The 27743-nt window shown below is 37.0% G+C and overlaps 1 protein-coding gene across 9 annotated transcripts in view; it reads right to left on the bottom strand.

Annotated features, from left to right (window-relative positions):
• LOC122831627 (RNA-binding motif, single-stranded-interacting protein 3-like) overlaps positions 1-27743 on the bottom strand; it is a 139227-nt gene that overhangs the window by 52652 nt on the left and 58832 nt on the right. For all 9 annotated transcript variants that reach the window (XM_044117963.1, XM_044117961.1, XM_044117962.1 and 6 more), the window contains one exon: positions 21475-21566. In XM_044117963.1, coding sequence (XP_043973898.1) covers positions 21475-21566 — 92 coding nt within the window. The remainder of the gene's footprint in view (positions 1-21474; positions 21567-27743) is intronic.

Genomic DNA, 27743 nt, shown 5'->3' with positions numbered 1-27743 from the left:
ATTTTCTGAGACTCTGAATTTTGGGGTTTCATTTTCTGTGAGCCAGGTTAATCAAAGTAACAAGGAACAAAAGGTTAAAATATATGAGTTTCACTTTCTGAGATGATATACAACAATATAACATTTTTTGAGATGTCTCTATGTTGTATATCTCTCAGTGAACTTCAAGTAGCCAGACCTTTGCCACCTGTGTCACCAACCAAACCCCGTCCTTCCATCTTTCACATTATTTTTCTCCCATTCAGTAACAATTACACTGTTGCTATTCCTCCTTACTTTCAAGGCCATCCACCACCGTGCCCCATCTTACCTGTCACATCCCCTCCTGGTCCCTCAGGTCTTTCACCTCCATTGACCTCTGTCCCCTCTGTCCATCTCAGCACCATGGAAACCTCAGTCTTCTTTTACTCTACCTCCCCCAGCTCTGCAATTAGCTCACACCTATCATTAGCATTGATTCCCTTACTCAGTCTAAAATCGGCCTCAAAACTCATCTTTTCAAATCTGCATATTCTCTGCAGTGTTTGACGCATGTAAGTTTCTGATCATTTATTAAGTTGATTTTATCTTCTTTGTACAGTGTCCTCGAGTGTTTTAAAAGGCCCTTTTATTAAAATGTGTTATGCTTATTATATATGTACATTGTCTAATCTGATTAATCTCAGTGTTAAAAAATCACTGTGTTAAAAAATTTACTGAGTTAATAACCGAGTTCAAAATAGAATGTAATAGGCAAAACATGGGATAATTTTTAATGTCTTTTGATGCTTGATGTGTTTATTGTTGTTCATACAGAGGTTTAGGGTTGCTACAGTCGTTAATATTTGCATTTAAAATGTTGCTCTCCTACCTTGTTTTGTCCACAACAGTGAAATCATATCGGTGGGTAGGAGAGATGGAGAGGAGAGGATAGAAAGAGGAGCTGTTTTCAGTTTTACTTTTTTAAGAAATGGGAGAAAACACCATAGAAAAGCAACTAAAACAGAAAAAGAAATTACATTCAAGCTGCAGCACAAATCACATCCAAAAAGGATATAAATCTGTGTGATTAATTGTAAAAAAAAAAAAATAAATAATAATAATAATAATAATAATAATAATAATAATAATAATACCCAAAGTGTTTTTACCAGTCAGAAGCAACAGATTTTAAAAGATGATTTATCTCACTTTTATTAATACTGGAAAATTTATTGAGACTCAAGGTCTAAAAAAAAAAAAATCTGCTTTTTATTATGGCAATTAGTGAATAGAAATGACTTTTGTAATCCTTAATGGCAAATTACAAAAAATGTAATTACACAAACCGAAGAGAAAAAGCTTATGTGTTCTCACAACGTATGTATTTATGTTTTCATTGTAAGTAGGTCAGTTGAAGCCAGATACAAACACAGAAAGCAATTTTATAATACACCTGCCATTAAAAATACATGTGTATTTTTATTTGTTTTGAGTCAGCATGTGCTGCTTTTTTGTGGTTCCATGTGCTGATACAGTTAACATAGAATGAGGTGGCATAAGTGCAGCAGAGCAGTCAATTAGTGAAAAAATAAAAAAAAATTAAATAAATAAACAGAATAACAACCTCATACTGGCTTTTCCCATGCTATTTTTGGGGGTGGTGAAAAACAGGTAGTAGTAGAAAATAAAATGTTACATTTGTAAGGACTTTAAAAAGTCACAACAATGAAACTTTTCAGTGAAATGCTGAATAGAATATAAAGCAAACGGCAATAAAGTCTGTCTGTATGAGGAGTTACTAGTTTTCACTACGTACAAATGTGGTGGAGGAAGAAGAAAAATAAGAAAATTATGAAACCTAATGTTCAAAGGAAGAGATTTTGAAACAAATCTGTCGTGTGTTTGATAAATGTGTCTCGGTGTCATTCAAGGCCTCCTCAGTCTGATGTCACAGTGTCTGCCTGAGCAGACAGACTGCTTCAGGGCTAGCCTCGTTCTAAATGATTTATGGGGCCTGGGAGCAAGAAGGAGAGCTGTATCTGCTTCTGGTGGCACAGGTACACACCCCCGTTTACCTATTCTGAAGAGAGAATTGCATTCGTGTGATTGTGTGCATTGTTACAGTAAAACCTGTTACATAGCAGCTCAGGAAGACTTATTAATGATCACAGCTATACAGAGACAAGCATATAAACATGCATAAAAATTCAACACTCCCTTTATGAGACATATTGAACTTACTGAAGATGATGAAGGATGCAGTTATGGAAGGGGAAGCAGTGGATAGGTGGAAATTCCAATGTACTCATTTTTAAGCGCACACTACCTAGCATGACATCGTAGAGATGCGATGGTATACATCTACAACATTCGAAAAATGAATGCTATAAAAGCAGCTAAACATGATGTGACTGCTGCTGATGCTGATAATAGTGACAGTTTGTCAAGGGCACACTCAGAATGTACTTCTAAGGTCAGACTGATATTTTTCACAATGTTCCCCTCGCAACCCCAGCTCAGAAGAATTGAACAGATTGAAAGTGAGTTAAATTCAGCTCCTAAACTGATTCACAGACTGCCTTTTTAATCCCTTCCATCTCCTCGCCTTTCAATAAATTGCTTCTTGACTGGCTGTCTGTGTCAGAAGATTTCATTACACAAATGCAATAAACCAAGAGGCTTGGTCTGTCGCTGGATTATCACAGAGGTAAAGTCTCCTTGGATAGAAACGAGAAAATTAATAAAAGTGCTTCTCGAGGAAACATTAAGAAAGAGTTTATTGTGCTATTTCTTTTCTTTACCAATGGTTTGTCCACTAATAAATAATTGGGGAAATGAAAGCCAGGGAACACATGAAAGAAAACCACAATTTTGGAAGCACATAGTAATAAAAAGTTCTCAATTCTCAATAGAGAAGTCTATTTAAGGTTTTGGGACTGCAAAATTAAAAAGGTTTTAAAGGCAATGAAAATTAGTGATATAATTCTTATGTCCAAAATACTCCACCATTATTTCCTATGAAGCAATGCACACCATCGGTCTCTGCTGGGCGACAAATGTTCTTAAGGCAGCAATCTGATTTGAACCTGTACTACACTAAAGTGTAAATACCACTGGAAAGTAAACAGAAATACCACAACATACTAGCTCTTCTGCTTCTGCACGGAAAATAGGGAAGTGCTGACATATGAGCTCAACAATATGAACATTGTTTTTAATCTGTTGTTTAGTTTATTCAACCGTCAGATTGGTGCAAAGTGTATTCAGTTTTCAGGTGTTTCAAGAACTCCTTATCATTAATGTAACTTCTCTGAAAAAGTATGTTTTAGAAATGTGGATGCTCTCATTAGCGTTTTGTGATTGATGAAATATGTTTTGCATCGATGTGGCATTTCAGGCCTGATAGCTCAACTTCTTTTTGCACAACTTGTACACAAGGGTTTTCCAGCGTCCAATTAATTGGCTTTTTGAAGTAAAAATTAGCACCCAGTGGGCCAAGAAAATCGTATTTGTCATCCCTCACTGTTGTTTCGCTAGTCGCTTATGCGTCAGATTTATGGGTGTACTGGAAACACACAAATACAAAGGTTCTAGCAGGATCCTTTGTATTAAAAGAAAATCTTGGCAATTAATTCACTGAAATGATCAAGTAGAGAGATGTTTCTCTCTCCAACACAAAAAGTCAGAAATGCACTAATGTGGATATAGTTCTGGCTGTTGTGTGTTTTTAACATTTGCCTGACACTATTTCATTCTGATCAATGCTGCTGCTTGATGGAGCCAAAGCTTGAAAACTGTGGCCTGTTGCCATGGTTATCTCTATTTGAAACCAAAGGGATTAACCTCTGGGGAATGGGTTGGGTTAGTGAGACTGACAAAGAGAGATAAAGACTGAAAGAGGGGAGAACAGCCAGGGAAAAACAAGTATGAGGGAGAAGTTTAAAGACAGAAAACAATTAAGACAAAAGTGACAAAAAGTGAAAGACATCCTACGTTTTTCATCAAACATCTGCTGGATTTCCAGATTCTTGTGGCATAAAACAATACATCACAAATAGTCATTAAAAAAGTTTTTCCACTAACTCTCTTCTAAGAATTAAAACATTGTTTTCACTGGCAAATATGAACATCAAAAAGTTGTAAAAACAAAAAAAAGAATAAAACTTCTCACTTGTCTGAGTTCATTTGATGTTTTCAACCTTCAATTTAATGCAGCATATTAGCGTTCAAAAGGACTGCGCTGGAAAAAATGCTTGTTCCTGGAATCTCCAGAAACCACTTTTGAGGATCACTGATTAAAATGTATCAATGCCTTTTAATACAACTTTTTCCTTTCCTGTTGGTATTCTTTATCTTTTTATTTATTTTTCATGTTTTTGCTTTTCAACTTTGGGATTGCTTTGTCAGTCACACCTGCCTTCTTGTCTTCTTTTTCTTCATCAGTTTTCCTGTTTTTTCACCATCACCTTGGCGTTATCTCTTTTTTGATTGTGACTTTTGTATAGTCTGTCATCCTAACATGGGATTTCTGGATGCAGTACATAAATATCACACACAAACATATCCAGGAGAAACACTTGTTTCTGTTTCTTTTTTTTTTTTTTTTGAAAGCCCAATCATTTTTTGTTTTGTTTTGTTTTTCAAGTTTTAGGCTTTAACACTCATTAGAACAGTTTTCAGCAATACTGGGTCATATTTAAAGTGACATTTGATTTAATGGTTTTAAAATCAAGGTGTTTCATTATCAATTGCTCACTTTGGGCAGGGCTACCACATCTAGGAAGTGCATTGGCATTTTACAGTTTTTCATTTCAGAATGATGAACATTGTTGGGACCTTTGGCACTTTTATGTTTCAGAAATGCTCCCATGTCCTTCCTCAGCTCTGTGCCACAACATATTCCTGTCTCCCGAGTTATGATCAATCTGAGCCAAATGGGTTGGAGTTGGTTCTTGCTCTGGAAATTGTTTAGGCTCCATTGTTTGAGTATTTAGTCTATGAATTAAAATAAGTTGATAATGGAAGTCTTTACTATCCAGTAGTGGCATTAGTTTCCCCCAATTCAGTATTTTCACATAGGAATATAAATGTGCAACAAAGGTAGGATGAAAAATATTCTAGCCATAGTAGACTAAATGAAGCATCCCAGTCTGCATCCTCAGTGTCATGAAATAATAAAAAAGGGTAGAACTGCAGTGGTTAAATAGGTTGACATTTTCTCCTGACAATCAATTCATCATTCTGTCTTTAGTAGGATGGCTCAAAAAGCTATTACCTCGCTATCATGACAACAAAAATAAATGACTAAATAACCATATTCAAATCCGCTTCACAATATTTTTAAAGTTAAATCACTACAGCAAGCAGAGGAGGTCAAGTTTCTCTGTGTCTTGTTCAGTGGTGATAGTAGGATGAAGCAGTCTATGAATAGACAGAATTAAGCCTTGTAGGATGTTGATAACAGTGGCGATAAGTTCAACTTGCTGGGATCAGTCTAAGTGATTTAGGGTGGCTCCATAAGTCCCTTCTGGTTGGGGATACACTGTAAAATGTAAAAGTAAAGTGTACTCAAAAAGAAAAGTGACCTGAACTCATTCCAGCTTATTCTGTTGACTATACTAACTTAAACTTAGCAAAGACAACTTTCTACTGAGGCAAGTAATCAAACTCATCAGCAGCAAGTAACCCGAACTTGGAGTTATGAGTGAGCAAAACGCATCTGCATAACCAGCAAAAAACTCGGCATCATTCGGCAGCTCTCGTTGAACGCACATGCGCATTGGACACTGACGAGTGACGACGTGTTTGAAAGAAGCTCCAAACTGTCAACAATACGGCCGTTGCTGCAGCTAAGTTTTGTCACGGTAAGTCCCACTGTTTTTTAGCAAACTTATATTCGTTATCTCGGCCGTATAATTCATCCGTAAGTCCAGGTTTTGAGGTTAACTTTATGTGTAATGATTTAGCGATGCCTGGGACTAACGTTAGTCGAAAATATCATGTTTATTTAGTGGCAACAAGATGGAGCGGCAGTGCAAAAAAACTGTCCGAGCAAAAAACAAAAAAGGAAAAGGGATAAGGATAAAGATGTTGGCGTGTTAAAAAAGCCGCTGTACTGTTATAGAAGGCTTATGATGAGTAGACTGCCATAGGTAGGACAGCTGTAAACTGTAGGAGAAGCAGCCATGATGAAGAAGTGTAGGGTCACCAGATTTGGGTTTCTGAAAAGGAGGACACTTCTTTTTTTGTTGGCGGGGGGGTAGAATCGGCGGACACACATGCGCCAACGGGGTGGAGATGGGGAGACGGGGCGGGGGAACATGTGTGCATGTGCTACCGATTTCTTTGCCATACAAAGAAACCTGGAATGGAGTAGTGGAACGGAGTGGCAATGTAATCACAATGCACTGTAAGCTATGTAATGTGTTTTGAGGCAGTTGACCAAAATCCCGGACGATTTTTAAATTCCCCCCGGACATTTCTTTAGGTCTGAAAAGTAGGACATGTTCGGGAAAAAGAGGACGTCTGGTCACCCTAAAGAAGTGTTATGTTGATATGTAATTGTGGTGTTGCTTCTATTGTTGTTAGGACTGCGAAGACCCAGACGTGTCTCACACCCCCATTGGGATCCTGACCATCATTCCTGAGGACAGGCAGGCCTCCACTGACTCACTGCACCTCCAGTCTTCAAGTACTGCCATCATTTTGGAAGGAAGTCTTGTCATGAATGATCTTGGGAATCTTCCACATGCCATGTGCTTGCTCTTTGGACTTATTTATTCTCTGAATTTGGAGTACCCTCAACAACTGAAGTACACCTTTGACTTCATCCAAAGGGTGCTTCTGTCACTTGGATATAAATCCCTAAAACCAAAAATACAATCACTCAAAAATCTTCTGATGCAATGAGTGAATGTGATGTGACATTATGGATCAACGTTGATGCCTTTACCCTTATTGGAAAAGTGATTTTTATTTCTTGTTTGATTCTTTTTTTGTTGGAGAGAGCATCATTGCATTTGCAGACTACTAAATGGTTTTATGTTAATGAGGAGAAACATTACTTCACTTCACTACTTCATTATTTACTTTATCAATGTTATGATAAATGTTGGGCTCTAGTATTGAGAATTGAGTTTTGTTTCACACCAGTCAACAAAGACATTTAAGCAGGGATTCTCAAAGTTTTAAAGACTGAGGGCCATTTGAAGGATTCAATATTAGATTGAAGGCTACCCTAGAAAAAAAGTCATGTAATTTTTTTTCCTTAAAAAAGTCTATGGAAAACTTTGTTTCCAGGTTAGTGTGTATGTAACCACACTTGAGAACCTTGTATTTAAGGTAAACTTGTTTAATTATTAAACATTTTTTTCCATTCAAACTGTTGTCTGTTGGCTCTTCGTTCCAATAACTTAACACTTTTGGTTCATCTTACTTGAACATATCAAGGCAATTGGTTTCCTGATATTTTGCAAGTAATGTGAACTCTTAAACGTGTAAGTATAACTTATTTTTATGAGTACTGCTTAATTGACATAACTCACAATTTGAAGTAGTCATAATTGACATTTTATAGTCAACTTTACTAATGATTTTGAGTTAACGGCACTCAAGTTTACTGCCATTGCATGAGTTGTCTGAATGAATATTTTACAGTTAACCCAATTAATGATTTTGAGTTAACGGCACTCAGGTTTACTGCCTTTATCTGAGTGGTCTAAACATAGTTATTTTTAGCAATAACACCTTAAAATGAATTAGCTACTTTACTTGAAGATTTTGAGGCAATCGGTTTCCTAACTTTTTTTAAGTAAAGTGAACTTATTACTTTTTACAGTGTATGTTGGGCCCTGCCAAAATAATTCGGAAAGAGTTTCCATGGATGGATGGACTTTTTTGGCTGTGCACTAAATCGTGATGGACGTTTTGATACATATTCGCTGATGTACACATTTTCACCGTCGGGTGTTTGGCGTAGACGGCAGTCTTTAAACTTTTGAAACTCTTTGAACAAACAGCTAATCAAAGAGTCCTTTCAAGCTCAAGTGTGCAAGTTCAAACTGTGACCTCTGGTTTAGCATCCCACTCATTTCTACAGCTCCAGCAGCTTGTTGTGCAATGTGAAGTGTTTTTTAAAGTTCTTTGCTTGAATACAAGCTCTTTGAAAATGTCCTTGTGGGTGTGTATTGTTGTGGTAATCAGATGAGAGAGACCAGGTTCCTTTATGATCTTTAGATGTCAGCACAAGGCCACAGTGGGGCCATTTGACAGTCTGTTGTACAAAGACTATTTGCTTTTAGGAAGAGGAAACCTTTTTGAGTCCTTGAATACTAAAGGGTGGTCACACATAGACGCTGAGCAAAGGCACATGGAAGTAAAGCCATTCCATCTAAATAATGCGCACACAGGCTCAAACCATTTTCCCTGCTCCTAATACACATATATGCACCAGCCAAAATTAGACCACTAAGGAAACTGCAGTTTAATTACCATCATATCCTCTGCCAAGGACAGCTCAAGACTGACACTCTATGCATTTATTTCAACAAAGAATTGCTTCTCATTCGCAAAGTCATGAGGCTCAGTCAAAGGTTTGGAAAACTACAGAGATGAAAATAAGCAGGTTAAATCTCATGAGATTTATGTTGAGATGTGCCATGAAACCACACCCAAATAACCTGATGCAATTCATTCTAGTAGTACAGTACGTAACCGGGAACTCTAGCAGAACCAGCACACGCAATAAAATGCAAAACTATATAATTTATTGCAATATAATGTATCAAATAATAAAACCAACAATGTAATAGTCCATGACTGCTAATCCACGGTAGAGTTTAGATCTGTAGCCTGAGTCTGGTCAGATTGGATTAGGTTCTTAATTAGCCTACAATGCATACAGCACAGAGAAAGAATGTATAATATAAGCATGTGATAATGTAGTCTAAATAGAGGAGAAGGTAGTTTTCCCTAATGAGGAAAGACAGAAAATAAGGTGCAGAAGTTAACCAGACTGTAACAGGTGCAGGTGTGAGGGATGAGCAAAGGGCAAGCTGTGGGAGAGAGAGAGAGAGAGAGGCGGCAATGGGGAGCCAGGAGGAGAAACGATGACAGGGGAGCAGGAACATGAATCTAACAGTAACCAAGAATAAGTAAATGCAGGAAATAAACATAATCTAGCTAAAATAACTAAGAACAGACTGATCCAAAGTAAAACAGAAACTTAAGACCAACAATAATATCTGAGACAAAAGACAGCTAACAAATCATCAAAACTATAAAACCGGGGGGAGGGGGGGGGGGGGGGGACCCCAAAAAAACCCAAGATCCTGACACAATCAATGGATAAAAGTGTTGAGAATCCTCTGTTAATGAATGATGGTCACTGAAATAACTTGATACTAACAAAAGTAAAGACAAGTGAATATTTACTGAAAATTAGCCAATGAAAAACAGACATTAGTTTTGAACTGTGGTTCAGCAGAATAATTTTTACTTTCATGTTATTTTAGAGAGCATTGTTGGCCTTTTATTCCTCAAGAGAAGCTACACCTGGTCTGGCGTTTCGTTTGGCTGTGATAGCTTCCTGGAAGGAGAAAGGTATCAGCTGAGATAAAGGCATTTAGACCACCAGCTAGTAGACTGTAAGTCTTGATTATTGATGGGCTTTTTAATTCAAGATATTTTTTTTACAAAAGCCTAGAGTTTTCTCTTCTGTTAAAATGTGTTGTGTACAACACAAACTTTAAATACGCCAAAAATTGTGGATGCCTTTGAGTCAAGTGAAGGATTTGTAGATTGCTTAGAAAGAATCCGATCTTTCTTTTGGAAAGCAGTCAGATTAATTAATCTAAGCTTGAAGGTGCAGCAATTTCATGGAAAAAACAAATTGTAGAACTCAAAGAGAGAATTCTCTTTCAAAAGGAGAAAGAGAAACTCTTAAGAAATTGTAATTTGGATCTGTCATAACCCGAAAAGATGAAAATTGATCTTTTATTACCACCATCCAAAATGCACACATCCGATCCTTTCTCGAAGCTGAAAATCCCCCACACATTTTAGTGCAATTGCTCTTGATAAATAACCATCAAAACAAAGTAACAGCACCCAGAGCTGATGTAGAAACTCATTCCATTTCTTCCATGCAGGTGCAATTACTCTCCCCAGAGCCACTTTCATTTGAGTAAATGCTGTTAGGAGCCACCGGCACTGCCTGCATCGCAATTTTTCTGTTTTTTCCCCAGTATACTTAAGTAACCAAGAAAGACCCAAGCTGACCCCAAGGCAAGACACCGAAGACACAGTTCATGAGCAACTGGTACAATGGAGATATCTGAATGAAAGAAAGAACAGAATAATATGGAAAGAGCGGTGACAACGCAGAGCAGTGAGACTGAAAGGCAATGCAAGAGAAAACTCTTCATTAGTTTTCAGCGTGCATGGGCAGACTCAGACATCCTAAAAGGTTATAGCATTTGATTTGTGATATTCTAGTCCAAAGACTCTCTGTCTGGAGGAGCTGTTCTTCTGCTGCTGCTGTCCACAAAGTTTGAGTGATGGCTGAATTATGCTGTCAGAATGTGAATCGAGCTGATTCTGCTGTCTGTTCAGTGATGAACTACAAAGATACTTTCAGCCACCAAGAACAATGGCAGTTGTGAAAGAATATAATGTTTCTTTCTGAAGATAAGTTACTTGGGCTGGGTTGCAATGCTTAATTGTAAAGACTTGCTGAAGGATTAATATACCCAATGTTTACCTTTTCTTTTCCAGTGTCATTTTTCTTTTTAAGAAATAATGATCTGGAAAGAGTGGTGTCCGTTTATATTCCACCTTACTGAATCATTTCTTGTGTCTAGTCTACTCATTTTTTAAGGAGCGCAATGTTAAATTGATGTCTATAAACATTGATTTTTAAGTCTTGCCACGCATTCTCAATTTAATGAAGGACCGGACCTGGACGCGGCAGCTCTAATGTATGAAATTTTTTTGACGTAAAAGGTTCCAATGTACCTCTGGTTGTAAACACATGGACAAATTGTTGGTACCGCTTTGTTAAAAAAATTAACCAATGAAACTTTGACACTGTTTTTAATATGTCGTTCAACAGAATCATCCTAAAACAATCAACTGATGAAACAGGCCTGGACAAAAATGAAACGAGCATCTGCATCAGAGAGCATATGGCTATTGATTTAATATATATATATATATATATATATATATGTAGATATATATATATATATATATATATATATATATATATATATATATATATATATAATTCATGTTGTTCCTATAATAAATCTCACACTATGAAGATCTTGTCTTGGGACACACGATTACTTTTTTTTTCCCAGCTTGAGCACCTGCACCCAAAAGAGACCAATTTCAATTTATTTATTTATTTTTTTTATTTTTCTGGAAAAAAATAAGGAAACATCTTATCATTTTCTTTGCACTTCACTATTATGTGTTACTTTTTGTTGGATATAAACGCCAAGAAAATATATTAAAGCTTGCAACTGCAGCAAGACAGAGTGTAAAAAAAGTCAAGTGGTGTGAACCACTTTCGCAAGGCACTGTGCATATATGCCTAAATATGTGCCTGAGATAAAACTCGCTTTTTTTCCTTCTTTCTCCAACTTCTTCTTTAATTAGGTCGTTTTTACTTACTTTATGTCTTTCCTCCTTCTCCTTTATCACTCTGAAATTCTCCATCTAAGGCTGACCACTCCACATTCGGTTGATCTCCCTCTAACCCCGCATCCTATCGTTTGGACTGAGCTTTCACTCGATCAATGTCTCCGTGTATCCTTGGCTGCTTCGGTGCTACACTGAAAGGCTAATTCCACTGAGAGATAGAATGTGAGGATAGCCTCTTTAAAGTGCTTTCCAGTTATCTCCGTACTTATAGATCTGTACAGAATAAACCAGGCACCGCCTCTCTGTGCAGTCCAGCTGCATACTCCGTTTTCCTGTGATCGTAGCCATACGTGTCAGTTTCTGCTTCCTTCTTTCTGTGGAACTCAGGAAAAACTAAAACTGCAAGGACGGGCATGGATTCCAGCCATATTTAATTAAATATAAGGCTGTCGACAAATGTAGTTTGAAAAGGCCATAAATAAATTAAGAGGTATATGATTAGCCATTCACTTCTAATATTTTCAAAAAATTATTGATGTTCATATATATATATATATATATATATATATATATATATATATATATATATATATATATATATATATATATATATATATATATATATGTTAAATGTTCATATGTCAAGTTGTAAAAACTGATAGTTACATTGTATTTGAACTTCAGACGTTTATGGCAGCTCTGGTTTCTGTTGTCTCTCTATGGGTTCTTACACCCCATGCATAGTTTCTAACTCGCATTGTGTTGGACTTTTTTTTCTTCTTTTGCAGAATAAGCTGTAGAAGATTTTTTAGGACAGAAGCTGCAGTAGGGGAACCAGTTTACAGTCATTATAAAAGTCACCCAGGTGGCAAGGCAAAATAGGAAAAAAATATATATTTGTGTAATAAGAGTGTCTTGTGTTTCTGAAAGTAATACTGCACAATATAGTAGGAGTAGATTTGTAGAACTTGAGAACAATTTGGAAACTTTTAATAAAAACAAAACTTTGAGATCTGTGTTATTGCTACTATTGCTACTTGTTCTAAACAATTTACAAATCCCTCACTTGACTCAAAGGCCTCCACAATTTTTTGCCTTTTTAAAGTTTTTCAATTAAAGCACAACACATCTTTCTTTTATACAAGCAAGTAAAACAAACAAGACCCAAGCCTCGTCACAGGGAAACCAGACAGGACTTGGTACTTGAATGAGTAGGAACTGGATATAAAATTGCCACCTTGTTATCTGGGAGTCGCAAGTTTGAATTTTTTTTTAAACTGAGTGCTGCAACATAACTAATGCACTAATTCATGTAAATAATTTTAAGAGGATACACAAAGCTACACATTTTTAGCTGGATTTTCTCTGTCCACTTTGATTCCCTCTGTGTTTTTGAGAACTGGACAACCCATGTTGTTGCCCAAAATAAGGCCAGTATGAGGACGGCTGAGATGTAAGAGGAGACCGAGGGATCGCACGTCACAGAAACAAGACTGACTTAAATCTGCTCTGGCCTAAACATGCCCTACCATCAACTGCACTACAATTGCATTAACTTTGCATTAGCAGCCCTATACTGTGAGGGTTCGGGTGCATTTGTCTTTTGTTGTCTGTGTGAGAGGGACAATAATTTGGAGAAAGATGAAGGAATTAAACAGTGAGAAAAGACAGCTACAATTTACGACCTACTGTTGCTATTCTTCACTGTTTTCACCCATTATTTCGTATTGAGTAGTTATGGCTTTTTTATACATTACATTTTGTGATTTGAAACAGAGCCATCTAAGATGGCACCGTTCATACTGACTGTGTGGCAGTTTCTATTCACTTCAGGGATGCTGGTACCGGCTTTGAAAACTGAGAAAATAAAGTAATACCGTATAGTTTACTGCGGATAAATATGGCAACATGACAACAACATACATTTTTTTTCTGTTAGTATCCACAGAACAAAATTTACTGAAACCTGGAACTTATTATTAACGAGGCATATCAAAAGATAGAGCAAATCTAACACTAAATATACGTCTAGCACTACAGAAAACTACTGAGCATAAGTCCATGAATTACAAATCGGGTGTTTTAGGTGACATTTAACAACCTTAGCTTTATATATAGACAAATCAGGGGACGCAGGGGGGTTAGACAAAAGAGGACAAAAAGGGAAAAAAGGAAAGAAAAAAAAATTAGACGCATCAGATGTGCAGAAAAAGACAGGAGGAGTCAAGGACAAAATGGAGGGGAGAAGCAGAAATGGAGAGACTAATGGAGGGAGGTGTGAAGTGTCACTGCTAGTGGCACCATCTCTCTAATTAACATAGTGACCTTGGCCCTGTGGTCATGTTATTGTACACACACACACAGAGACAGAAAGATAGTGAGAGATATAAGCTTTGTAGAGTTTGTGGAAAAACAAGTAACGACCTGAATTGAACTGAACTAAAATCCAAACACGTTTCACTACGAATCAATTTCCCTATGTTTGCTTTTACAGAATTTTGCATTCATGTCACACATATCAGAACAAATTCCTTGTTTTATTCTTTGCCTAATTCAACAGAGAAGTTAGGGTAAAGAGTGAAAACACAGAGAGCATAGAAAAAATAAAATCTAAGACAAAATTAACTAAAACTATTATGGAAAGAAGAGAAAAAAATCCAAGATTTAAACATAAGTCTTAGCCTGAACTTATTACACGTATAACTAACACAAAGAGACAGCAGGAAGGAAGACAAGCAGACATAAAAACTAACTCTGAGTGAGCCGGCAGAGAAGAGACAGAGTAGAGCTGTAGCAGCAATCATCTTTCAGGTCAACAGTAATTACCAAGAAGACTTGTGACTACAGGATACACACACATACACCACACAGTTTTTCTTTTACCCACCGCCTTGTCTCACTGAATTTTCTTCTCGTCCCATTTATTTCACAATCAAGACACACACCTGCCACAAAGAAGATGTCGGGACAAGAAGCAGAGTTTTGTGGGTAAAGGTTTCTCACCACGAACAGATCTGAACACATGCAGGTCTAATCTGGCATTGGCTGGCTTCTAATTAAATCATGGATCCTGTCAGAAAGTCACTCTAATTGTGGTTCACTTTGAAGCTGCCACATGATTTTCAGCCTGCTTACACAGAGAGGTAAACAGCCATTTGTTTTCACCCACTCAGGCAGCAATTATCTCTTACATACCTCACATGATCTCTTATGAACCACATAAATGTTTGTGTTTATGATTTATTTATTGGTTTAATCTTATTTTAAATGTCCCGATTGTCTGAGGAAAATATATGGCTCATCCATCTTTGCAGATGTTTTACATGTTACATGTTGACAAAAGTTTGCTTTCATTTTGTTTCTATTAAGATTCAGGCAACACTGCATTGCAAAATTTCCTGAAATCTTATTGTTCCTGCAGATTCAATATGATCGATTGTTGTACTAATATCAATGTCTGCAAAATTTGTAATCAACTAGCAACATCCTTGTTCTCAGTTTTTGACTGATTAATCAAACTATCTCCCACAGCATTCACCATGAACTGAACGTGTGAAGGAGTGGTTCAACTCATATCTCAACAAAAGAAATTTGTTTCTCAATACAGGCTAATGTTTATCAGAATATTACGATACATGGTGTCCCACAAGGCTCAAGTTTAGGTCCCATCATTGGATGAGTGATTACACTGATGACACACAGCTCAATACAGCCGTCTCTCCTGATAAACCCAGACCCTTTTTTTACTTCACTGTCGATATTTAGTCATAGATGGTAGAGAATTTCTATTAGCTCAATCAGGACCAAACTGAAGGGTTTTTTTTATGTGTAGAGAATATCAGAGAGAGAAACTCAAAATGCACTGGCAAGTTGTCATGTAAATGGCCTGGAGTCATGATAAGCCCCAGAGGCATTCACTGAATGTCACTTCCACTATTCCTGCTCTTCTGCTATAGCTTCTCACAATGAGGTGAATTAATTTTCCTCTCCGTATACAGTACATCTACATATGATAATCTGCACACACAATGACAATCCAAACCACATTTTTTGACTGATTTGTGCTTCTGAGAACATCAAGACATTTTATAATATGATCAAGCAGATATCTGCCCATTTGGCCATGAAATCCATCTCCGTGTGTGGATTATGCATACTGAGTAAATCCTCATTATTACTGTCCCCCCAGTCAAATGTGTTGATAGCAGCATCTTTCTATTTGGGAATGATTTGCTTTTTAATATTTTTTTTTTTCTCTGATTGAATCTGGAGAACTGAGTGTTGGACAGGCTGAAAAAATTCTGATGAAATCTGCAGAAAAAGTTAGTTACAACATTCATATTTCACCAATGTACTAAAATTTGCAAAGACAATCAAAAATTGACCTCAGAAAATGTCTCAAAAAGTCTTGAGTCCAACTTGAAAAATAAATCATGACTTTTGCCTACACTCACACACACCCGCAAGAATACAATTCAGCTTTTCCACTTGCACCAGTTGCTTGAGAAGAAACGCAGTCTCCTTTTTTGGGGTTGTTCTTACAGTACAACCAGCTGGACAAATTTAGACGCATGGTCAAATGTGTTGCCAGAGGATGGGTATATTTATGTAGGAGGGGATTTAAGACTCAGCTTGGGTCTTATGATTAAGGACCCTTAATACTAGAAACACTGAAGAGGTTTTATATCACTGACAAGAAATGTAGAACGTATGGCATTTTATGACCATAAGCAAATAGCAGCTGTTTAATCTTTTAAGCAGTGCAATGCGTGCAGCAGTAAAACAACAAAATCAAAGAAGGAAAGGCAAAAGCACTTAAGAAATAGCAAAAGAAACAGACATGCAAATGTTAAAAGCAGAATGCATTTACAAATAAATAAAAAAAAAACACTGTACATCCATCCATCCATTTTCTATTCACCCTTTGTGCCTAATGGGGTCAGGAGGGTTGCTGGTGTCTATGTCCAGCTACATTACGGGCGAGAGGCGGGTTCACCTTGGACAGGTCGCCAGTCTGTCGCAGGGCAACACAGAAAACAGACAGGACAAACAACCATTCACACACTCACACCTAGGGAGAATTTAGAGAGACCAATTAACCTGACAGTCATGTTTTTGGACTGTGTGAGGAAGCCGGAGAACCCGGAGAGAACCCACGCATGCACAGGGAGAACATGCAAACTCCATGCAGAAAGACCCCGGGCCGGGAATCGAACCCACGACCTTCTTGCTGCAAGGCAACAGCTCTACCAACTGCGCCACTGTGCAGCCCAACCTACAAATCGTTAAACCAATATAATTTCATATGTATCTGCTTCATTTTCATGCCACATTTGTCCAGTTTATTTGGAGGTCAATCTAAACAAGGACAGAACTTTTCATAAGTTAATTTAAAAAAATAATAATCTTGCACTTTATATCCTGTTGTTTGCCTTTTATAATCTGAAACTCTTTTCAAAGATGGATCTGCTTACCTAAATGTTGTCAGTACACAACCAATTACAACAAGGAATACGTCATGATGTTCTGAGACTTTAAGAGCTAATAAAAAGAAGAACTCTTACATTTAATTGGAGAATAAATATGCCCATATATATTTAGCACATATGGATGTATATGGGAACAAGATGGAAACGGCTTGGTTCTAGCTGAACCTTCTTAGTGAAATGAGAGTAAAAACAGCAACACAAATGTGCATTACTCTCTATGGATGTGGATTTGAAACTGAATCAGTTGTTTAAACTTGGATAAATCTGTCAAACTATTTGCACATTCTTCAGTGATAACTACCTCAAGATGACCTCCTGTCTTTTAGAGCCTCAAAGTCTTTCCAGTTCCAGTACAACCTTTACAGTCCACACATTTCTCTCAGAAGCAGAACCTCCTGAGACTGAGAATGACCCTTTGGCTCAGGTTCATCATTTCCAGTCGCAAAGTCGAAAATATCAAACCAACCCAGAACAAAAAGAACTTCAGGAGATGTTTGTAACGGAGCATATTGTTTTACAGTCTTCCTGATCATATTTGCAGTTTTCACAAATCTCTTCCTTGGTCCAGTTTCAATATCTTGAACAAGTGAGGAAGATCCCTACCGACTAATGTCAAAATTTAAATGGCCGATCAGTTGATCTGTTGTGCTTTTTAGCTTATTTAGCTTTCAATCATTTTTCCTTGTTCTTAAAAAAAAAAAAAAAATACAGAAATTCTGCTGTCGGAAATATTTCTGGTCGTGAAAAACAAAAGACATTAAGAGTAAAGTAAGGGAGCGCCATTCATCACTGCTATTAGGATAAACCTGTTTTAAAGCTACAGTGGGAAAGCTACAATTAGAACAGCTATGAAGAGGTTCACTCCAGACACCCAACCCATAGTCTGACTAATTAACAAGTTACTATTAATAAAAAAATAGCTAAATATTGTAGATAGCATTAATTTAGCTGTACTAAATAGCAGCTCTGTGAATAATTTTTTGTTTTCTGTTTTAAATAAAAGCAGGTACAACAAGTTCATGGCAGGCACTTTTTTTTTTTTAGATTTTGTGGTGAAATGGACGTTTTTCATTAGTAACTTGACAGGAAGAAGAGCAGAAAGAGAGGCCAAAGACATACAGTAACGAGCCCAGTTCTGTAATAGTTCATCGATTTAGGACTATAACCTGAATATGATGGACCTGCTCTGACACAGTGCCACACAATAACCAACTAATGTTCTTTAATTTTTTTTTTTCTCAACATATCTCAAAGCAACAACATTTTTACTCAAGGTTATTGCACTCTCACAATCTTACATCATACTATGTTTAATGAAGACAATTTAAAGAAATAATAAGCATTTTTCCGAGCAGTTTAATTAAAATCACGATTCAGTGAAACCCAATTAGCGTACTAACACAAAATGCTACACGCTGGAACCGCATTTGAGTTAGCTAGCTGCACACTGCAACAAAACTAGGTGGGGAATGAGTGGCTTTTTCCATAATTAGCTCATGACACAGTAAGAAGTATGTGTAATTTCACTTGGAATTGACTTTTTGCCCTCTATTCCATCTCTCTGGAAAGCCTAATCCCTGAGGCGTTGTAGGGGTCTTCTTTCTAGAACAGCCGCTAAACACATCACAGCCCCTCTGCTGCTAATGCTCGCGCTCCGAAATCCGTTAGGAACAAAATGAGAGATGGGAGGCTAATGAAAAGAGGTTTAATGGAAGGAAATGGCAAAGGTGGCCTAGAGGTTTGCTGCTGTTTAATTCAGTGGGATGCTCCAGCTGCCTGAAGACTGGCCCATCTTAATTGTACTCTTCTGCCTCAGAAAGGGAAGTATGCGGCAATAAAGTTACAGACAATTTACTCTGAATTTAATTTTCTTGGATTACCCAACCTTCCAGTGTCTATTGAAACTTCCTTCAGGTGGTGATATAAAAACCACCAGCCATCGTGCTTTCTGAAGGAATGTCCCATTTATCAGTGTCATATTTTAACCACTTCCTAAATTGGGTGCCAGTGGATAATGAGAGGAGTAGTATAAATGCCAGGCATAATGCTAGAACATGGAATTCAGTCATATTATCATGACACCAATACAAGGGTTCCACTTATATCCAGCTGATCTTTGTTACTACTAGATTTTTTTGGGAAAAACGTCTTTAAAAAACACTTCTAAAGTTAACTTAATTTTCTTTTTACTGTAGCAACTATTTGAATCCTTAAAAGTCACTGACCACCCCTAAAAGACAAAAAAAAACTAAACTTTTTAACACCACCCATTTATGTTTATTGGTACACATCTATCTATCCATATATCCATTTCTTACCTATATTTTTTTCTTCACTCTTTAGGAACTCACAAAATGTGACTGTGGCCTCAGCCACTAATATGGCACAGTAAAACGCTGTCTAAAAGTCCTAAGCTTTGTATTTTGAAGCTGTCATCATAGACCTCGGAGGAAGATTTGACCATATCTATGCAGGAGGTGTTTGACAGATTTTGAAAAAAAAATCTTTAGGACCCAATATCTCTCTAGTAACTGGATGACTTTCAAGTGGAGCATAATGATTAGAAGGAGAGAGTCGGTCTTGCTAATGACGCCATAATGATTTGTGGGTAAAATTCATTGTGTCATTAAAGAATCTAACATTGCTTAATAGGCGTTTATTTGAGAAGTGTTTTATATCTGTGGCTCAGCATCTATCAGACGTGACGTAGTTCCAAAATGACCCCACTTTTGAGATTAGTGAGTTTGCTTAAGACTTATGTAAAAGAACAATAAAGTAACTTGGGTTCCATTTACATTGCATCATATCTTTTCACCTTTGTTTACATCTTGTTTCATTAAGACTAGAAACTTCAGTGTGTTTAATTGAGATTCTATGTCAAAATAGGACATAACGGTGAAGTAGACGGAAAATAATAGCAATTTATGTGACACACATGAAACTAAAGAAGCAGAGATCCACCACTAAGTTGGGAAAATCTGCCAACATAACAACCTTTAGTCTTCCATAAATTGGATCTTTACAGAAAAGTGGCAAGAAGCGAGTCCGTTACTGAACACACCACTCCCATTTTGAAACAAGTTGGTGACAGTGTCATGCTGTGGAGATGTTCTTCTTTCATGACATGAATACAATTACCGTAATTTCCGGACTATAGAGCGCACCTGATTATAAGCCGCACCCCCTACATTTTTAAAGGAAACACATTTTTGTACATACATAAGCCGCACCGGTGCATAAGCCGCATGTGCCTACATTGAAACATGAGATATTTACAAAGTAAGACGGTAGCCTACACAGAAGGTGTTTTTAAAGTTTTAATAATATGCCGTAGCTTTTCTTTCTGAACAGCAGCAATATAGCAAAACAACACTAACAGGGGTGGTTTAAATAACATACGGTTAAAAGTCACGGAGAGCCGTCATCCTCTTTCTCCTGTGCACTGAAACCATGGAAGTCTTCAGTTTACGTGCAGCAGCTGTTTCCTTCTTTATCGGCCAGCTCGATTGCTTTTAACTTGAAAGCTGCATCATAATTATGCATTTCTTCTTGCATTCTCCATGGTGAGGGTCTGTTCAATCTAATTGTATTCATGCACAAAGCACGACTTACATTAGTCTTCCTCTACAGATATATTCCAGCTGTCTCACGCTTACCTTTTCTGCTCCAGCGCCCCTACTGGTCGTTAGAAAATAAACGGCATCGTTGTATAAGCCGCAGGGTCGAAAGCGTGAGACAAAAGTCGCGGCTTATAGTCCGGAAATTACGGTACTAATTTGGGCCAATATTTTAAAACTGATATTCACAGATACTCTTCTTTCAATCTGACTGAGAACAAAACTTTTTTGTTGTTGTTGTTCTTCATTTTTCTTCAGAAGCAGGCACAACTTTGTCCTTGTCTTCCGCATAAAATAAATGTTTTCGGTTTGAATTTCACAAAATGTGGAAAGATTCAAGAGACATACAAATGCATGTTCAATTTCTAAGTAAAACAGAAGAAATAGGAATACTACATAGGAAAGCTGATGTACATAGGAGCAAAAAATAAAGAGACCATAAATGTAGGATGGTTTCCAATTTCACTGTCTTGTAAAATTCTTGAATAATGTCTACATAAAAATAGACATTATGAAATTCACCGGTATGCTATTTATCTCAATGGTAATGGCACCAGTCAGTCAAATATAAGTAACCACAACATAAAGTAAGGCCAAAAATCACTGTAGAAATGTTTATCCTCTATTGTATATTTTAGGTAGTCTTCTACATCCATAAACATAAACCCTCGTTAGTTTTATCAAAACTTCCAAATACCAAAACAGCGCATCAACCTCAGAAGTTTATCAGACCAGAGGGAGAGGGGTGAGATGAACCTTACCTTCGCCATCTGTGCCTGGACTCCACTGGCTTTGAGCGAGGCCACAGCCTTCTGGGCTGCCGCAGGGCTGTCAAAGTCCACAAAGCCATAGCCTGGAAACAGAAAAGCAAACAAGAGAGGTAAGAATGAAAAAGAAAAAAAAATGAAACCAGTGATGGGAAAGACAAGTAGTTTTAGGACAAAACAAAACAGAAGGAATGAAAACAAGGAGCTAGGGTCAGAGAGAATTCTCAAATATGTTGGCAAGCAAGTGCAATTCTGCTCAGGAAATAGATCCTATTTTGTCTTCAGCAAGCTATAAAATGATTTAATGTGTCAAAATCAAGTCAGGTCACATGTTTCATGGAAACCTCAAACTCCCTGATTTAGATTTTAGCCTAGGATGATAAACATGCTTTTTATATTTGATTGGGGATTCAAGTTTCAGCAAGTTTCTGTTCTTTTTTTGTACAGCCTTATCAACGTTTATCTATATGATTACATTTTGTCATTTGCTAGCATCAGTATCAGACTGCATTTCATGGAATGCCATTCTGTCTCTGCACTTTATATATTTCCTGTTTTTTGTTGTTGTTGTTGTTTCTTTTTTAAACAAAGGGCATAATTTTTTTATTTATTTATTTAGTCTCTCTTAGTGTCCGTGCATCTGTTAGAGCGCTGGAGCTCCTGGGACATGGGTTGGGCCCTACAGGAAGATCTGGAGGACAAAAGGTCCGAACGCACTCATAAATCTCCACTTTCAGAAATAGTGCATGTCCTGCTTTACTAGGTCACATGGCTGAAAGCTGGGAAGAGATGTCAACAGACAGGCTGTCCTCAGTCTCTCTGAAATGTAACGGACAGATTGTGTGCGCTTGTGTGTTGAAAATGTGAGCAAATTACGAGAAACTTATGCTCCACGGATGAGGGCAAAACAACTACATTCGAAAAGAACAATAACTCTGACTGGGCTGAGTCCTAAAACAAGTATATAAACCTTATGTTTACAGTCTAACTTGCTACAATTTTCAATAAAAATGTGCTTAGAATGAGAGATTCTCTCTTGTACATTCACCCATAGACAAACATTTCACTCGCAACATCTGTTCCTGCCTTTCTTTCTTCCTTTTCCCAAATTTGGAGCCACACTCTGTTTTGCTGATAAGCAGCAGATTTTTTTCTTCTTCTTTTTTTAATTGTTCAAAGGCAGCAAGCTGCTTTCATAGCAAGATCTGCCCTGCGCACGCAAATATTTATATGTTGGCTAATGAGAAACCCATAATTCAGCCAAAATAGGGTTACACAACCTCTTAAAAGCGGATACATAAACATACAAAATGCATTTGCAATTTACTTTGACCTGTAAAGACAAGCACAAAAACAAATATATATGGGAAACAAGAATTTAAAAAAATATGCTCTATGTGCATTACAATGCTGCTTATTTATCAATTTTAGTGGAAGAAGACCGACAAATGCCCATCTCACCAAGATACCAATGCACTCAGCATTTATCACCTTGATAAAATGTCCTCATTTTATTCCACCGGATTTAGAAAATTTCTTACTCTGACGGATGAGTTACTGTTTAAACACAGAGGATTGATTGATTCAGGACATAATATGTATGGCAGGCTGATTTATTCCTGTGTAGCCTGGATAATGTTCTCTGCTTGAAAATCGGTGAAATGAATATGCCTGAATGATTAAAAAATAATGGCTAATCAAAAATTTAGAGCAGGAAAGCTTTAAAGATTCTATTAAAACAAAAACAGACATGATTCAATAAATAGCTCTTTACAGGTCTGTAAAACCTTTAAATCTCTATTCTAAATAATCCATTCATCCAGTGCCTATGCCTGTTTGTCCTTGAAGGACAAGATGGTGCCTATCTCTAGAGGTCAAAAGGTGAGAGAGTACAATCTGGACAGGTCGCCAGTCTATCACTGGGCAGCATAGAGACACAAATGCCCATATAAGAACAAATAAGGTTAAAAAACCACACACTGAGGTATGAACCAGGGATTTTCTTGCTGAAAGGCAACAGTGTTGCTAACTGAGCCAATGTGGGACTCCACTTTCTAATTAGGCGCAGCTTAATTAATATACAAGTACTGAGAAATCTGCTGCTGAGCAGAATCAGACTATTTTACACACAAAATGAACTTTTAAGAATAAATTAGCTGTTGAAAAATAAAGTAAGAAAAGGTGCAACAAACTTCTAGGAACAAAACTGTACTTTGAATGATGGCGTGTCAGCTATTTATTCATAGAGAGCTATGAGACTTCATCAGAAAACAGGAAGCTAAATGGACCAACAGTAAAAATGCTCTGTTTTATTCTTTTGATGAGTCAAGGTCAATCTGCTATTGAGAATGTTGAATCTGGAAATGTTGGCAGAGTTTTGACAATCTCACAGTTAAGGTAAAGGTCTGATGCAACGCTGGTAACGCAAACGGCTTGCATCGAATAAGCATGGTAACCACAATAATTAATAATATAAGATGCTGAAGACAGTTTAAAGCTACAGAGCCAGCGCCTCTCTCACACAGTGTGACATCGCCGCTTATGAATGACTGATTATTCATGATGTGGAGGCTGTCTAATGCTTTTATGTAGTTACAACAAGTGAATGAATGATTTTACACGTCAGGAAAATAATGCTATGTTCCTTGAAATATTAGGGTAGACACATGTTTTTATGAAATAATGACTATTGCAGAAAAAAACTATAACACTGTACCTTGTAATATGTATAGTTTGAGTGTTTAGCATTTTTAACAGGGTTATATTTATATGGATTATTCCATAACCTGAGGGATTGCATGATATTTGTGATGAGGGTTGGTGAGCCAGGTCTGTAACTTTCAGTTGTTCATGAGAAAAGTTTGTTATTTTTTTAAATAAAGCATGCATGCATATTTTACATCACAGATTATTTCATTTTAAATTAATAGAGAAACATAAATTTTGCTGCTGATTATATTTCCTGAAAAAAAAAAGCTAATTGGCTGATAAAAGATATATAAAAATAATTTATTCTGCTCAGTACATCTCTATTTATTATCATCAGCAGTTTCAAATTAGGTACATTAAATTAGGTATGAATATTTCATGGCAGCTGTTTGAGTTGGGTTGTCCGAGGGTAATTTTTTTGGAAAAAAAAAGAAATGTTTAACTTTCTAATTACATATTCAAGTGCTGCTACACAACAAGTCAAATATTTATGTAGTGTCATAACTTATATTTTGTAAATAGTTGCACTGTCTTTTTGATTTTAAGAGTCCTCAATTTTTTCAGTCATTTATTTCCTCTGGATTCACACCTGAAAGATCAATATATAAAGTGAATACAGCAAACTGCTTTTAAATAAGTTCAAAGCCATTTCGTTGCATTGGCTCACAGTTGGAAAAAAAGAATAATTGCTTTTTGACAAGGCAGTGAAACTAATGAGAAACTAATCAGGAGTATTAACAGTGGAAACAACAACACACAATAACAGATGTGGAAAATTTATGACTCGAATACTCATAGAAAAGTCCACAACATATTCCTGAAATTCAACTATTGCACTCTGTTTCATTGCCCTTGAGTTCCAGTTCAAGAGCAATTTTTAAAATTTGAATATTTTAAAAATTCAAAATATGTCTGGCTGATTTCATCTCATTTAGAATTTCAGCTTCACTGATACTAAAAGATGGCTCTCTCTAGGATTTAAAGAAGGCAGGGTAGATTTGAATAGCTTTAAAACTGAGGTGTTTAGCACTGAATATTTTTTTAATAATCGGTAAAGCGACAACTACAGCGGCTGAGCCATTCTTTTTCATTAGTCAGAACTGAAGGTGCCGGTAGACTGAAAACACAGCAGTGATTACAGCACATGAACTTCACAGCCATGAAACTAGACGCTGCAGATTTAATCTGCAATGTAACCAGGAACCACTTCTGGGAGCAGGTCTGTTTACAGTGATATACCAATATCAAATGCCTTCTCTGTATTACAGTTCCAGAAAATTGAATCCATGTCTCAGGCGTCTGGTACATGCTCCCTAAATAAAATATTGAGTCACTGTAGATGTTGGCATGTAATCTAGTTTCACCCTGAAGGTTTTAAGTTATTCTAAAGACATCTGAGGCTGGCTGTGCTTTTTACAGCACTTGATTTAGTTGGGTCGGACACAAAATATTACACATAAACCCAGAGGATATTTATATTTCTTATGAGGAAATTTAATTTCTAAGTGTCCGTCTCTCTGACATGTTTAGTGGTGCTAAATAGCCTTGAACTGAGTTAACCACTAGTTCAAAGTCCATTCGTCACTCTATTATGAAAAGGTTTTTGTCTGTGGCTTTATTGAGGTCGTGGGTCAAGTATCAGAAACAGAACGGACCCCAGTAGCCGCTGGAGATTCATTGTCTTGCTCAAGGCCCTTTAATCCAGATGGACACTTGCTAAATCTGGGAGCAGATGTTCATCTTCTGTGATGATGGACAGCTTATTGCCAACATATGGAGCCAATAAAAAAGTGCACAAATCCTTGCATATTTCTTCTGGTTTTCCTGAAGCACCCTTTTCTGAAAGCACACAATATGAAGTATTACCTTAAAATACTGTTTGTTAAAAGATGAAAAATAAGCTGTCCCAAGCAACATGATCAGGTGGAAAAGTAATGAGCCTCAAAATCTATTGAGTGTTTGTGCCAAGCTATCATTACACATTTACAATAACAATGTAACTTTTACGCTACTTTGGGTGGATTTTGTCCAACTCTTCTTTATAAAATTAGTTTAATTTGGTCATAATGGACAGATTACAAACTTTAATTAACTATTTAATTAAGGTCATGCCAAAGCATCAATCAGATTGAAGTTTTGATGAAATTTCCCTTTAGGGTTTCCTGGTAAAGGGAGCAAAATTGCTACTTCCAACATGGTGAAGCAGCAACACAGTTCGTAAGAGTATATACTATTACATACTCTTAGGTTTAACCATATGCATGAAGTTTTTAACCAAAAACATGTGATGTGTTAATTTTACACCACATCTAACCAGACACACAAATTCCTGAAGACTTTTCTGTAGTTTGTAAGTCTATGTGTCATATTTGAGATCTTTCACCCTGATTTGTTTTATTAGATATAATCCATTAAAGAGATTGCTTCTATCTACATTTCTGGAAGACATTGTGGCTGTGTGTAACCTGTGAAATTAATTAAACAACGTACTAAATTACAGTTATATTTGAGATTTAACAATGGAGATATTTTATTCAAATAGAGTTGGTTATTTTAGAGTAGCTTTTTTACATCATTTACACATTTTGCATTTACTCACATTATCATTGAATTTAGTGCTTCTCTCACAATCTACATGACATTGTTGTAAGAAAAAACAACAACAAAGAAATGCTGTATTTTACACATCAAAATATGCCCTCCTAACTCTCATCTCAAGTAGTTTTCCAAGCAAAAAGACCCAACAGACTGACAGATGGACACACAAACATCACTATAGGTCCCATGCAATCTCCTGAGCGTTCAGAGTCCCTGGTCTGAGCCAGTCGCACAGGCCAACCACGTAGAGAAGGAGACGGTAGGGGACAAGCAGAGAGCAAGAAGTGGGGAAGAGACACTAAGAGGGAGGCTGCTTGTCTCTGGGAAATGGAAATCCTTTTGTATCTAAAGTGGTTTCCTCTCCCTCCCTCCATCCTGTGCTCTGTGCTCGCTCCCTCCATCACAGCTCCCACGCTGCTAACAAGAAAACTGTCATTCCAAACTTGCTGCAAAACACAAGGAAAGTGTAAGAAAATCTTCACAAAAGAGATTTAAAAAAATCTTTTTTTTAGGAAACGCTGTTGCTTGCCTTATTAAAACACTTTTATTGCTTGTTTACTTTTATCATTTTGCCAGGAGAAGTAATACCTCGACAGAGCTTCGATGAGAAGCCTCACTTTTCATGAAGGAAATAATGAATCGACTTAATGCGGATCTGAAAAATGTTTTCAAATGACGGGAGCAGAGACATGCGAGGGGAACATCCAGGCCAGATGGCTTGATTTCATTACCTCTGTGTCTACAAAACAAAACACACCCTCTGTTTCCTCCCTCACCAACCTTCCTGAAAAGATGAGACTGTCTGCTAAATCATCAGTTTCAAAGGGTCGCCTTCCTTTTCTGTCAGCCTCAGGTTATTTTTACCCCTCCTGCCGCCACTCGCTACATCCGCCCATCCATCCCTCTCTTTCCAAGAGAACTCTCCGAGCCAATTTGTACGCTCTTAGTCACGCTAA

This window comes from Gambusia affinis, linkage group LG05 (genome assembly GCF_019740435.1).
Source record: "Gambusia affinis linkage group LG05, SWU_Gaff_1.0, whole genome shotgun sequence".
NCBI lineage: Eukaryota > Metazoa > Chordata > Actinopteri > Cyprinodontiformes > Poeciliidae > Gambusia > Gambusia affinis.
This window is presented reverse-complemented; position numbering and strand designations above follow the sequence as displayed.